This window comes from Clarias gariepinus, chromosome 26 (genome assembly GCF_024256425.1).
Source record: "Clarias gariepinus isolate MV-2021 ecotype Netherlands chromosome 26, CGAR_prim_01v2, whole genome shotgun sequence".
In the NCBI taxonomy this organism is placed as follows: domain Eukaryota; kingdom Metazoa; phylum Chordata; class Actinopteri; order Siluriformes; family Clariidae; genus Clarias; species Clarias gariepinus.
Window position 1 is genome coordinate 15920290 of NC_071125.1, and position 12948 is coordinate 15933237.

The 12948-nt window shown below is 39.3% G+C and overlaps 1 protein-coding gene across 1 annotated transcript in view; it reads left to right on the plus strand.

Moving 5' to 3' along the window:
• The window catches only part of mtrr (5-methyltetrahydrofolate-homocysteine methyltransferase reductase), a 45063-nt gene extending 32799 nt beyond the window's left edge, over positions 1-12264 (plus strand). Inside the window, exons 14-15 of the mRNA XM_053488380.1 lie at positions 9673-9858; positions 11316-12264. Coding sequence (XP_053344355.1) covers positions 9673-9858; positions 11316-11460 — 331 coding nt within the window. The 3' untranslated portion in view covers positions 11461-12264. The remainder of the gene's footprint in view (positions 1-9672; positions 9859-11315) is intronic.
• Positions 12265-12948: the final 684 nt, after the last annotated feature.

A 12948-nucleotide genomic window follows, 5' to 3' on the forward strand; every position in this document is an offset into this window, starting at 1 on the left:
AATGAACGTACATTTTTTAAAATTCCAAGAAAAACTGATTTTTTTTCAGCAAAGTCGGTAGATAAATAATTGTCAGATTTGATGTAGGAAAAAGCAACATGTATCCCTAAGTAACACTTTACTGTTAGATAAATCATGAAATATGGATTTTTACAATGATTACAGTTGAGTCGATTTATTTCTTTTTACCTTTCTTTACTTCATTGCTTTTACAAGGGGCGTTCAAGATAAAACCCGAGACTTGTGATGAAATTTCTCGCGATTGAAGGCGTAAACCTGATTGACATTTTTACAGAAGACGTCGGTCACAGTACGATGGAACGGTCAAATGTTTTAAAGCCGGCTGTACATTCATGAATGATGATCCTAACCAAGGCGGCCCAGAGCTCACAGCAGACGTGAACATTCACCAAGTGGAAAGCCCGATCATTGAAAATTGATTGCTAAATTGTTGGAAGAGTCTGCGGGAACTGCGCATGCATTTATTCATGAATTTTGGCTGGGAGTTATCGTTACATTACAGAGTACAATCCTGACCTTGCTCTAAAAGATGGCATGTTTGGGCCATTAATGAAGTTCCTGGGAGGTCAACGTTTCAGACATGAAGCATGCTCTGCTCATGGGAATACTTATGAAACACTGGGATAGGTGTATTAGTGTGGCAGCGGATTATATAGAGAAATAAAGGCAGTTTTTACTCTCAAAACTGTATTCTACAGTATTGTTCCCGATCGAAAGTCCCATATTTGACTTTAATCCCTCACGTATAAAAAAAAAGCAACACTAATGGATATTCTTGCCACTGGAACTGAAACATCATTCGTTTTTATAATATGAAGCTCAACAACCTTCAGCCAGTCATCTCTCGGTTTCCCTGATGTATTGCTAATCACATGTCTTCTTGTAGAAGCAATGATGGTGGTCAGACGCTGATCCTTTAAGGGACCATTAAGTTTTTATTTATTAAGTCAGCCACTGAATCTGGTAGGATTAGGGTTTTAGGGGTAAAATCTCTATGTAACAAGGCTTGAAAAGCCTCGGTAGCATAGTAGTTATTAGACAAATTGTTTATCTAAATACTTTAAGCTTGCCTTTTATGCTTTCGTCTCAGAGGGTTTTAAAGGGATTTGTAAGGGTTTCAATTATTAGATGGTAAATGACCATTTAAAAGAATTTTCTCTCTCTCTCACTCTCATTCATCAGTAAAATAAGGATAGACCTTAGCATCAATATATTATTTGGGAAAACTACAATTTCTTTAAAGGTTCTTAGCCATCCAGTCAACCGGAGTGGACATCGACACATTTGACTCATTGTGGATTAGGTTTGAGCGGTAATATGGCAAAATCATCTCCTGCGGTATTTAAAAATAGCAGCGGTATCCTTTTTATTACCATCATGAAAAAAAAATGTTTAATGTGCACTGTTTATAACAGGGTTCGCTCTGTCCTGCAAATACTGGAAAAATCAAGGAATTTATAGATCACATTTTCCATTCGTGAAAAAAAAAAAAACCTATCAAAGTTTCTGAAAAATCATTTTAAGCGTTTTAATAATGAGGAGTGCTCAAGCATGCATGCATACATGATTTGGTGTTAAGCTTTCAATAAATAAATCGGTGCAATCTGTTTGGTTAATTTTAATTCAGTTCAGTTTTATTTACATAGAGCTTTAACCATGATCGTTGTCACAAAGCAGCTTTCCAGAATAAAAAAAACACATGGAAATGAGTTTGAAAAGTGTGAGGAAATATGTATAAATCATATCAAGTCCCTGACGAGCAAGCCGAGAGCCATGGTGGCAAGGAAAAACTCCCTGAGATGTCAATCAAAAGAACCCTTGAGGGGAACGAGACTCGACAGGGAACCCATCCTCATTTAGGTGATATCAGATAGCTGGGATTGATCAACAGTCATACTGAGCGTCAGGCTGGAAGTTCAGTGTAACAGAAAACGTGTTCAAGTTAATATGGAGTTTTTTATTCGAGGCTCAGGAACAAACCGTTTGTGGGAATTTCAGTCCTGAACTATTGAGAGAAGTCCCCAGAGAACAGTTGAGTCCAGGACTGTCTTTATGCTAAAGTGGAACCGTCCTCGGTCATAGCACACATAACAAGCAGACCACACGGTCTCCATGAAACAAGATCTCCAACCAGAAACGGGGCACCAGCATGAATCAGAGTGTTATCAGGTCCGGAGAGGCTGGATCACTGGGAGGTTCGGAGTGCCATGTGTAGCTTGGGGTTAGAAGTCTGGGTGTGGTAGATATGCTGTAGATGTGAGTGGTTTGGCATCTCTGTGAACTCATTTAGTGAGTAAACAAAATCTGAGTTGGGTAACACTTTCTTTCTTTAAGCATCCATGCTAACATTTTTGTAAACATACGCTTCTGCTAAAAGCAGGTTTAATCCTCTAGGTTTATTCTTTAACTTCCAAGTTAAGCCTTTATTTGTCACATATACATTACAGCACATTCTTTCTTTGCATATCCCAGCATAACTGGGGTCATGGCGCAAGGTCAGCCATGATACAGCGCCCCTGGAGCAGACAGGGCTAAGGGGCCCGCTCAAGGGCCCAACTGGGCTCGAACCGCCGACCTTCCGATCGGTAACTCAGAGCCTTAACACACTGAGCCACCAATTAGGAAACTGGGGTCAGAGCTCAGGGTCAGCTAGCTTACAGCGCCCCTGGAGCAGATAGGCTTAAGGGCCTTGCTCAAGGGCTCAACACTTTCAACTTGGCGGTGCTGGGGCTTCTACCCCCTACCTTTCGATCAATTACCCAGTAGCCCACAGCCTCAACTGATTAAGCCACCACTGCCCTAATTCCACACAGACGTTTTGGAGAAGCGACTTTTGCACACATACTAGTAAAAGCACTAACAACGGAGAGCAAGTGTCCGCCAGCTCCTACGCAAGGCCAGCAAGTTAGCTTCGTACAAAATGATGATCTGAAATAAATGAATAAATAAATAAAACCAACATACGAAAATTGATGGTATCTGAGTATACAGGAGCTTGTTCTTAAGGAGTTAGACAGTCGGTAGTACCATATACCGGGTATAATTTGAGCAATCAAAAGGGATCAGAACCTGAATCCCAACCCAATTGTGAGGGGGAAATAAGTGTCTTTCAAGCGAGTTAAATAACTCATTGTAGAGCATCGAGGCTTAGTATCTGATCTCTCTGATCTCGGTAAAATGGTGCAATGTTCTGCTTGTCAAAGACATTGATTAATTGAGCAAATGTGCCAAGTTTATTACATTTGCATTTAAAATGATGAATGAAAAAAAAAAAACAATGGAAAAAAACCTACTCATTTTGACTGGCTCAGTTTTTATGCTAAAATTAATCCCTTGATTGAAGTAAGAAGATGATTAATGGTAGAAACAGTCAAGAGTTTGTACTCCCTCCACGGCAAGGTGGCGAAGCAGATAGCATGGCTTCTTTACATCTCTGGTTCGGTCCTGAGCTTCTTAATATTTCTTTTTTTTATTCCCAGTTTCTCAAAGCATGCTGTTATATGACTTTAAATTGCGGTTAGGTATGCATGAGCATGTGAATGTGGTGCGGTGGACTGGTGTCCCATCCAGGGTGACCAGTCAGTGTTCCTGAATAAATAAATGAATGAACTTTCTGAGATCACTTCATAAATTACATTAACATCTTTATAATTCTGTTATGAAATATCTTTGAGAGCACAGACACACCCAATAAGTGACGAGAATTCATTTTATAAGTACACAAATGTTTCTCTAGGTGCACTAATTATCACTGGCATAATTTCAAGAACAAGTTAATCAGGAAAAAAAATGCCAACCACACCATGTTCCACTAGGAGATGCCCAAGCATTGCTTTAGATTTACATTACGTAGTTATCCTGCCTGTTGAAGATGAATCAGGCATACACCTGCTGCCCAAAAACGCTGCCCACTTTGAAGTAATGGTGACTTTACTTCAAAGTATCTGCACGAACAATACGGTATTCAGCAAATGTCCCAAGTACCAGTTATAGGCACATGCCTAGTGTCTGGGAGTCATGGTTCAGTGCTGTTGCTTTCCCTTCCACTGCCCAGCTTGAAGAAAGACACTCCCTTTTCGAGTTCATCTCCGAGTTAATGCACATGAATCCCCATTAGGGATGCACCAGATATACACTATACTGCCCCGAATACATTTATTCTGAATCTGTTCATGTTTGCCCACATGGTATGGTGTACTGAATTAATGAACTTAATGAGGATTATGGTAATAGTCTATATTTCTTTTTACAAAAGCCAACTGCCTCCGAAAAATATGCCTGGAGGAGGATCGGTGACACTTAATTGCACCTCGTTGGGAATGTGCGAGCATGGTGCCCTGTGATGGACTGGTGTCTCATTAAGGGTATATTTTTGTGTTCCTGAGGCTCTTAATCCATCACAACCCTGACCAGGCCTACAGTTTGACAGTTTTATCAGATTTAGTCGAAGTAACAAATCTCACTCCCAACTAGAGCCGTTTGACACGAAACAAACCATCATCGCAATACCAACATTTTTTTGTTTCGATACTGATACCATCATGAATTTTGATAAAACCAAAGACTGTCTGTCTGAGCCAGAGGAACTAGACCTTGCTGGATGGAAAAAAAAAAATAGGGCTGGAAAAGTTCTGGTCATCATATTGTGAGGTCAAAAATGAGCCGCACTCCGGTTATATTAAAACTTCAGTTGGTTGCACTTTATTCGCCCTTTCTCTTCAAGGCCACTGTCTCCCCGGTCACTGCTGTGCAGGTGTGAACGTGTTGCATCGGTTCATTTCTAACTGCGGTGTGGGCAAAAATTGGACGCCCCACTCGATTTGCTTGAATGAAGAGCAGCGAGTAGTGATTTCGTTTTCTTTTCTGTGGTCTGAAGGTGTATCTGGTGCCGAAACAACTCGTGAAAGTGCAGAAACGGAAACATTGGGATATCTGCAAACAAAATCTGGACCGATACTCTAAGGAAGGTGAAAAAAGTGTCTTATAGAAATTCATTACTGATGACGAGACATGGATTCATCACTGCAAGCCTGTGAGTAAACAGCAGAGTATGGAACGTAAACATCCTCAATCGCCAAGCAAGAAGAAGTTCAAAAGACAACCATGGCTTGGTGCTCAACTTCAATCATTTCTTTTATTCTACAGCCAGAGTGAGAATGCATTTTATAAAAAATGTTATGAGACTGATTAGATATGACTGTCTTCTTGTCAGATTATTTTCAGATCAAACTGTGACTTCGGTAGCAAGAATAAGGTCTAATATAGTGAGAAAAAAAAGGTTGAGTTTTATTTCTTTTTGTTTCTAGAAAAAATAATAGCAATAAAAACAGTTTTGACACCAGCTTGCTGTGGTTGCTAAGACCATGCCTAGGTTTTATAAGCCACAATAAGTTAATGTAGACAATCACATTATATTGCCTACTATATCACCTACTGTGATATTCTGTGATGTAAACGACTTTAATCTTTGTACAATTTTGTACCAAGTTTGTACGTGCTCTCTAATTTTGTTCTCTTCTGAGCGTCTAGCGAGGTTTATAGCCCAACTATAGAGGCTGTAGTTAACTGAAAATAAAACGTTTTTGGACTATCCTTTTTTTTTTTGGTTCATAAAAGCCGCAGCTTCACTGTTTACTTGTGTTTGCTGAAAGGGTCCGCGTTGTGTTGTCTAGGTACAGATGTCTGTGGCTGAGATTGACCAATTACAGGAGCAGAAACATCAGCCACTGTCCCCACCTCCAAACTCTCCAAACTCAAAATGATCACAAGCACATGGCTTTTAATGAGGGTGGGTTTTAAGATCGTTTGCATTCGCAGTGTTTGACTGGTGCACACACACGCTTTTTCACCTGAACAAATTTTGATGGTATTGTAACTGACTGAATTACTAGGGGACACAGTAGTGTAGTGGTTTGCATTGTCGCTTTGCACCTCCAGGGTCCGGGTTCGATTCCAGGCCAGGGTCGATTCCCGTCTCTGTGTGCATGGAGTTTGGATGTTCTTTCCGTGCTTGGTGGGTACTTCTGGTTTCTTACCACAGTTCAAAGACATGCAGATTTGGCGTTCCCAAAGTGTATGAGTGAGTGTATGCGTGTGTGTGCCCTGCGATGGACTGCCACCCTGTCCAGGGTGTACCCCGCCTTGTGCCCCAAGTCACTTGGGATAGGCTTCAGGCCCCCTGCGAGTGAGTAGATTCACTGGGTTTTGATGGGAGTATATCTAACAATATATAAGTTGTGCATGGTTTTCTGTCTGCTCAAGACAATACACATTTTGTTCTTTTGTATGTTCATTTCTTAAGCAATATGAGAGACAGTGAGTGTCCCGATATAAACCTGGGGATACTGCTGTGTTTGGTCGTGCATCTTTTATTTGAAATAGCTCCATATTTCTCTTTGTGTCACCTCATCACCCCGATCATCTCTTCAAGTCTAGTCTCGGAATAAAATGAAAAAGTGATCAACTCTCTGTACTGTTACTCAGGACTTGTTTAATGCATCTCGTATTACAAACTCGGTCAGTGTTTTTTTTTTTTTTTTTCCCAGCTACGTCAGACACCCGTCTCTATTTTTTAGCACTGTGAGCACTTGGAGACAGATCCCTATGAGCGAGGCCATGTAGACATGCACATAGTATAAAGTATTGACCCTGGTGTATATCTGTTTTTAAAATTTTGGTACCACAGTACTTTTGAAGAACCGGTATACTGTGCAACAGTTATTTCTACACATGTATTTGTAGGCTCCAAAGGTAGACAGACATGCATTGGGAGAACAATGCAGCTCATTAATGGAGTGGCGCAGTGCTCGACATCTAAACTGGTGTATGTGATGGAAACATGTTTTATTCCGTGTGCTCATTATTAAAAACGAAAAGCTGACAGCCTCTGATGGCCACTTCGGCTTGATCCCGTGTAAATGACTGTGATTTGAAAATCTAATGTCTACACATGCCTACTCAAATCTTGGATTAAAAGCAGACCCACATTCTTTCCCTACAGCGCACATAGGCAGCTTGCAATAATGGCTAATGGCTACTGTGTAAAAGGGGTCAGCTTGACCTTGTGCGCTTCTCCTTGAGTTTTTACAGGCTTGCAATACATAAAGATGAGCGATTTTCAGGGATGCTGATTGCTCAAAGTGCTTTTCTCTGTAAATACTTAGCATTTTAGATCAGCCCAGGATTGGGACCTGATGTACACCGATTAGCTGTAACATTAATACCACCGACAGGTGAATTAAATAACATTTATGTACATAAATAATAAATCGTTATCAATCATATACTGTAGCACTACACCGGTGAAAGGATCATGTCCACCCAAAGGCCGTCTACGCCCATGGGAACCAAAGACCAACCCGCCCTGCCCGATCCCACAGAAAAGCCAACAGCTCGAAATGCTGACAAAAAGGCAATGCTGTCGATGACAGAAATGTATCAGAATACCCAGTGCTTCACAGCATGTCACACACTCTGCTTAAATGGCAAAGACTTTTCAAGATGCTGATGCTCATGGATGCCTCTAAAATGTTCCTGATTTCAATTTAAACGATCACTGAGGCCCCACTGTGCAACCCATAGCACCCAAAAGATCCCCCACTAACGTCCCAGTGTCAGACAACAGAGCACACTCCTGTGTCCTGTGGAGCCACGCCCTGGAGGACTACAATCTTTAGGGAGCATGCAGGAGCGCTACCTCTGCGTGCTCCAGTCTGCCACTTTGCTTGCTGCCACCTTTCGCCAGCCCTGTGCCCGCATGATAGCTGGGCACTGCCACCGGATCTGAACGTGCACACCTTCACTCTTTCCTCCCCTTTTTTCCGTCAAGACCTTGTCTCATGTCTGTGGTGCCACCTGTGCAAAAAGATCAAACCCGTGAAAATGATTTCTTCAGACATTATTTGAAGCCTGCCAGTGACGCAGGTGTTCAGACATCTAGAGGGAGTTTGTTCCAAAACAGAGTACTGATACATGCCTCTTTTGTGCTCTGAGAGGTGGTAAGCCAGTCGAGCAGTGTCGGAGGAACGGAGTACAGGATGTGATAATTGCTTAGTGATAACTGGCTGCTGGCCCATTTTTGGCCTTGTAGGAAAGCATCAGTATTCTAAATCTGATGCATGTCCTCCCTGCTTGCAAATGTGTAATATCCATCCCACTGGGACATGTGCAGTGTTATGGTTGATGGCAGGCCTGGTTAAGGATCACCTCGTACTGGATGGCTGGTTGGTTCATATTAAATTGGTCCAGTTTGGACAAGAACAAGCAAATTATAGGCATAGACATGAACTAATTGTGGCAGCCTGGGAAAACCACTGACATGGTGAAGTGGACAGTTTGTACATATAGACCTCAAGTATATTTCTTTTTGAAAAAGTTTCAATAAAAAGTTAAATTATAGGATTTTTTAAATCTGATTGCTGCCATAAATAACGTTGGAGAACATAAGAACAAAAACGCTTCGTTCTATTTGGCAACAAAGAAAAAGTATATTAAAAAAACTATTTCAACCTGTTTAACCGAAACATACTGATGGTTTCAGATAATTTTGGCGAAAAACTAAAATGTAAATGTTTTAGAAGTTTCAAGAACTGCCCATAGGTATGCTGGTGGTGCTACAGTTGTAGTGCTACTGGTTATACTGTAGTTATCAGCCACTGTTCATTTATATGTAACTTAGAATTAAGTATGCATAAACTAAAACTGCAGAGTGTGTACTTTTTAAACACAATGCTCCATGGAAAACGTTTTCTTTTTTCCTCCCCTGTGGTTCATGTGCATTAGTATTGTCAGCAAAACACAAAGACTGATCACAGAGTTCTGGCGAGCACCAGCTAGCTGACAGAAATGCTGAGCAACTGAGTGGAAAAAGATAAAACCTGGAGTCTGACCTTCTTCTTCTTTTTTTTTCAATCCACTGAGTGAGTGCGTATGGTTGCGGGAGGGTCTGAAGTAATGCATCATCTGAAGGATACTCAACACAAAGCGCTTGTAGCGGATTGAATTGAAAATTGAAGTTTGAGAGAGAGAGAATCACACCAGACCCTGACCTTTCTTACAATCTTTGAAAGTATATAAGAAGTTTAAGTGTACTTCCTGACAACATGAAAATATATGTAGTTTGTGATAAAAGTCTGGGTTCCATACAGAGAACTGTTGATATTTCATCAAATACCAGTGGGGTATTTTTTAATTTATTTATGCAACAGCTATATTCCACGAATTTGATTGGACGAGAGGTGTTTCACAAGTAAGGGATATTTAATGCAACAGAACTGGTACATTTCAACTTTTGTAGCATTTGGCTTGTCTGTGATTGCTACTGTGTATAAAATTTAAATTCTAGCCACAACTCATTCAGTCCGTGTTTTGGAATGGCAGCACGCAGTTCTCTATTCAACCATTTGCAACCATCTATGAGAACAGTTTCCATTGCCAGTGCATTAATACAACCAATGTGGACAAGCAGTAACTCACGTGCAGCCCTGATCATTGAGATACTGAAGATCATTCAGTAGAACAGCACCTTTGCTTATGTTGTATTCAAAAATATAATTAAAAAATGTCTTTCTTAAATAGAAAGATAACATTTTGATGCATGATTAAGCCTGATCTCATTTCATACAAATTCATATTTCTATGCTTTGTCTGTAGAGACGAGTTGGAGAGGTTTGTGGAGAACGGAACACTGAGCCATCTGAAAGTGTGCTTCTCTCGAGCTGAGCCGAACAGAAACAGTTCAGAGTCCTACCCCAAATACGTCCAGCATAACCTACTCCTTCATGCCGAGCACATCGCCCGAATTCTTCTCAAAGAAAAGGGCTGTCTCTACGTCTGTGGGTGAGTCGGTCAAATTCTTATTGATTTCTGAATGAAATATTTATACTAGGCATGTTTAGTTTTCATGTTTTCTAGTATAAACCTGTGTTAAAAGTTTTGAGAATGCCACAAATATTTATTTAATTCACAAAGTCTGCTGGTTCAGTGGTTCAGTACCACATTACTATGGTATACTAAAGTATAACTACAAGCATTTTTTAAGGGTCAAATGCTTTTTTGACAATGACATCAAGTTTATACAATGAGTCAATATTTGCAGTGTTGACCCGTCTTTTTCAAGACCTCTGCTCTTCGCCCTGACATGCTGTCAGTTAACTTTCGGGTCCCATCACGACTGATGGTAGCCAATTTCTGCATAATCAGTGTACAATCAGGAGATTGTCAAGCCTCTCGAGGATTGACAAAAAGTTCTCAATGGGATTAATGTCTGGGGAGTTTCCTGGCCATGGACCCAAAATTCCGATGTTTTGTTCCCTGAGCCATTTAGTTATCATTTTTGCTTTATGGCAAGGTGCTCCATCATGCTGGAAAAGGCATTGCTAGTCACCAAACTGTTCTTTGATGGTTTGGGAGTAGTTTCTCTTGGAGGAGGTTTTTTACCATTATTTATTCATTGCTGTGTTCTTACCCAAAATCGTGAGCCCATTCCCTGGGCTGGGAATCAACCCCACACATTAATGGTCACAGGATATTTTATTAGAGAAGCCTTTTTTTCCTGGATGCCCAAAACTATCGGAAAGGGGATTTATCAGAGAAAACGACCCCAGACCTCAGCAATCCAATCCTTGTACCTTTTGCATAAGATGTTTGCATCTCATGTAAGTGATGAAGAGAAGTGGCTTCTTAGTTGCCCTTTTTGGAATGTGTAAATGTGAGTTCTACCATCGGTCCTGTGCAATGCCAACAGGAAAGTATCCTGAGACCATTCATGCGTGGGTTGCTTTATCCAAGGTACTGTGATGGGTACAAGAGGTGGGTGGACAAACAAAAATCCATAAATTTAAATTGAGTGACAACATGCCAGGGTAAAAATGGAAGATGTCTTTAAAAAAGGAACATTGCAAATAAACATAAGGTAATCGTCAATAAAAGCCTTTGAGACTTAGGAAATGCTTGTAATTATGTATACTTCAGTACACCATAGTAACATCTGACAAAATGAGGCAATAGACATTTTGTAAAAATAAATGTTAGATAATTATTAAAATAAATATAACATTTTTGTTGTTGTGTTTTATACATGAAATAAGGGCAGATGTCTTGATGGTACCCTGCATAATACAGTGATAGGAATGTAAATAGACACTGAGTGATGATGTGAAAATGTACAGTATAAGACTCGTACTATAAAATCTTAACGGACAAGAATTTAAAAGAGCAGAAATATATCGTTTTGCCATATATGTTAACATATGTATTTTTTTTATATGTTTTTTATTTTATTTTTTTTTTTACAGGGATGCTAAGAACATGGCAAAAGATGTAAACGATACTCTAATGGAAATCATAGGCAAAGAGCTTCAGCTGGATAAACTGGAGTCTATGAAAATGATGGCGAAACTGCGAGAGGAGAAACGATACCTGCAGGATATATGGAGCTAATGAGAGAACTTCCTCTAACCCCTCGTGCTTGTGATCTCATTGCATTAGCCTATAGAATATATTTTAATTATGTTTGTTAAGCATATTAACATTATAGAGGATTTTAACTACACTATCCAATCAACCACAACAGACTGGAAAAGGGCTAGAACTGAAGTTTGCTAACAGGGCAATCCCTTAACACAATTAGCATGACTAAGGATTTTGTCATGTTGATATTATGTATTACAATCGTACAAGTCTCTTTTCATAGCTTTTCAATATGTTTTCATCTCAGGTGCACAAAATGCTTTCCAAAAACTGCTATTTAGGCAGCCTCTGTTCAAGGGGACACTGATACTGTGAACCGTTCATGGTATTTTATAAATATTATATTGTAGATCAGACAGATCAGCTTGTATCAATTTATACATTTAAATGACTCAGTGATGTTTTCTGATTTAAGATTTATAGGTCAGAAAATCTAGCATACGTGAATGTAATGAATCAGATATTGACAGATGTATTCCAGATGTGTAGAACAAGCTTTAACAGGACAGACTGTGGGAATATCATCAGATTCCATCTGTTTTTTTTTTTTTTTTTTTTTTTTTAATATTCAGATTTTGTTTTTAGTTAATGCATAGCTCAGAGTCAGCTGTGAATTCTTTCAATATATACTCTATTTTAAAATGCCTTTCAATGCTGCAGTGATCTTTGTGTCTATTGCAAGGTTCACTTTTTTAGTCATGTTTAAATAAATACTGTACATGATTGAAGTGTCAGGGTGTTTTTATTATTTCTTTTAATAAATGAATGAATAAGCCAGATTGTTGTCTGTTAAACACCAGACCTGTCCATGTTTACAGGTTTACATAAAAATCATTTCCAACCCTGCCCCCTCCACACAGTATTTTTGTTCATTAAGCAAAAAATAAATAAATAAGAAAAAAATAATTCAGAAAAAGGAAAAAGAAATTGACTTGGAAGATGAGAAAAAGCATGACCCAACTATACAGATGAGTAAAGGCTGCTATTAAAGCAACCTGGTCTTTAATAACACTTAAGCAGTGATACTGCCTTTTTGCCTCCACGACTGATAATCCTGATAGATTTATTCCCGCTAAAGGAGCCCTAACCAAGTATTGAGTGCATAAATAAACATGATTTGAAGAAGTTGGACATTGCTGTATTGTAAATCCTTTTTTAAATTATCATAGGAAATCTTTTAATATCTTGAGATTTTTGATTTTCATGATTTTCAGTTTTGAAATGCAATGTATTTAGTCTAGAATATTTGAGGTTTACTTTTTGAATTAAATTGCAAAGGAAAAAAAAGTGTCCAGGATATTATTTAAGTTTGGACTAAAATATAGATAGTTTTTATTTTGCAGTTACTTTTAATGCCAAGGATTATTAGAAAGTAATTAAAACGCCAGTTGTTTCCTTTTCTCAGACACTTTCCTTACTGTAGTTGCTGTCAAACTGTTTGTACTAGCAGCAGCAGCA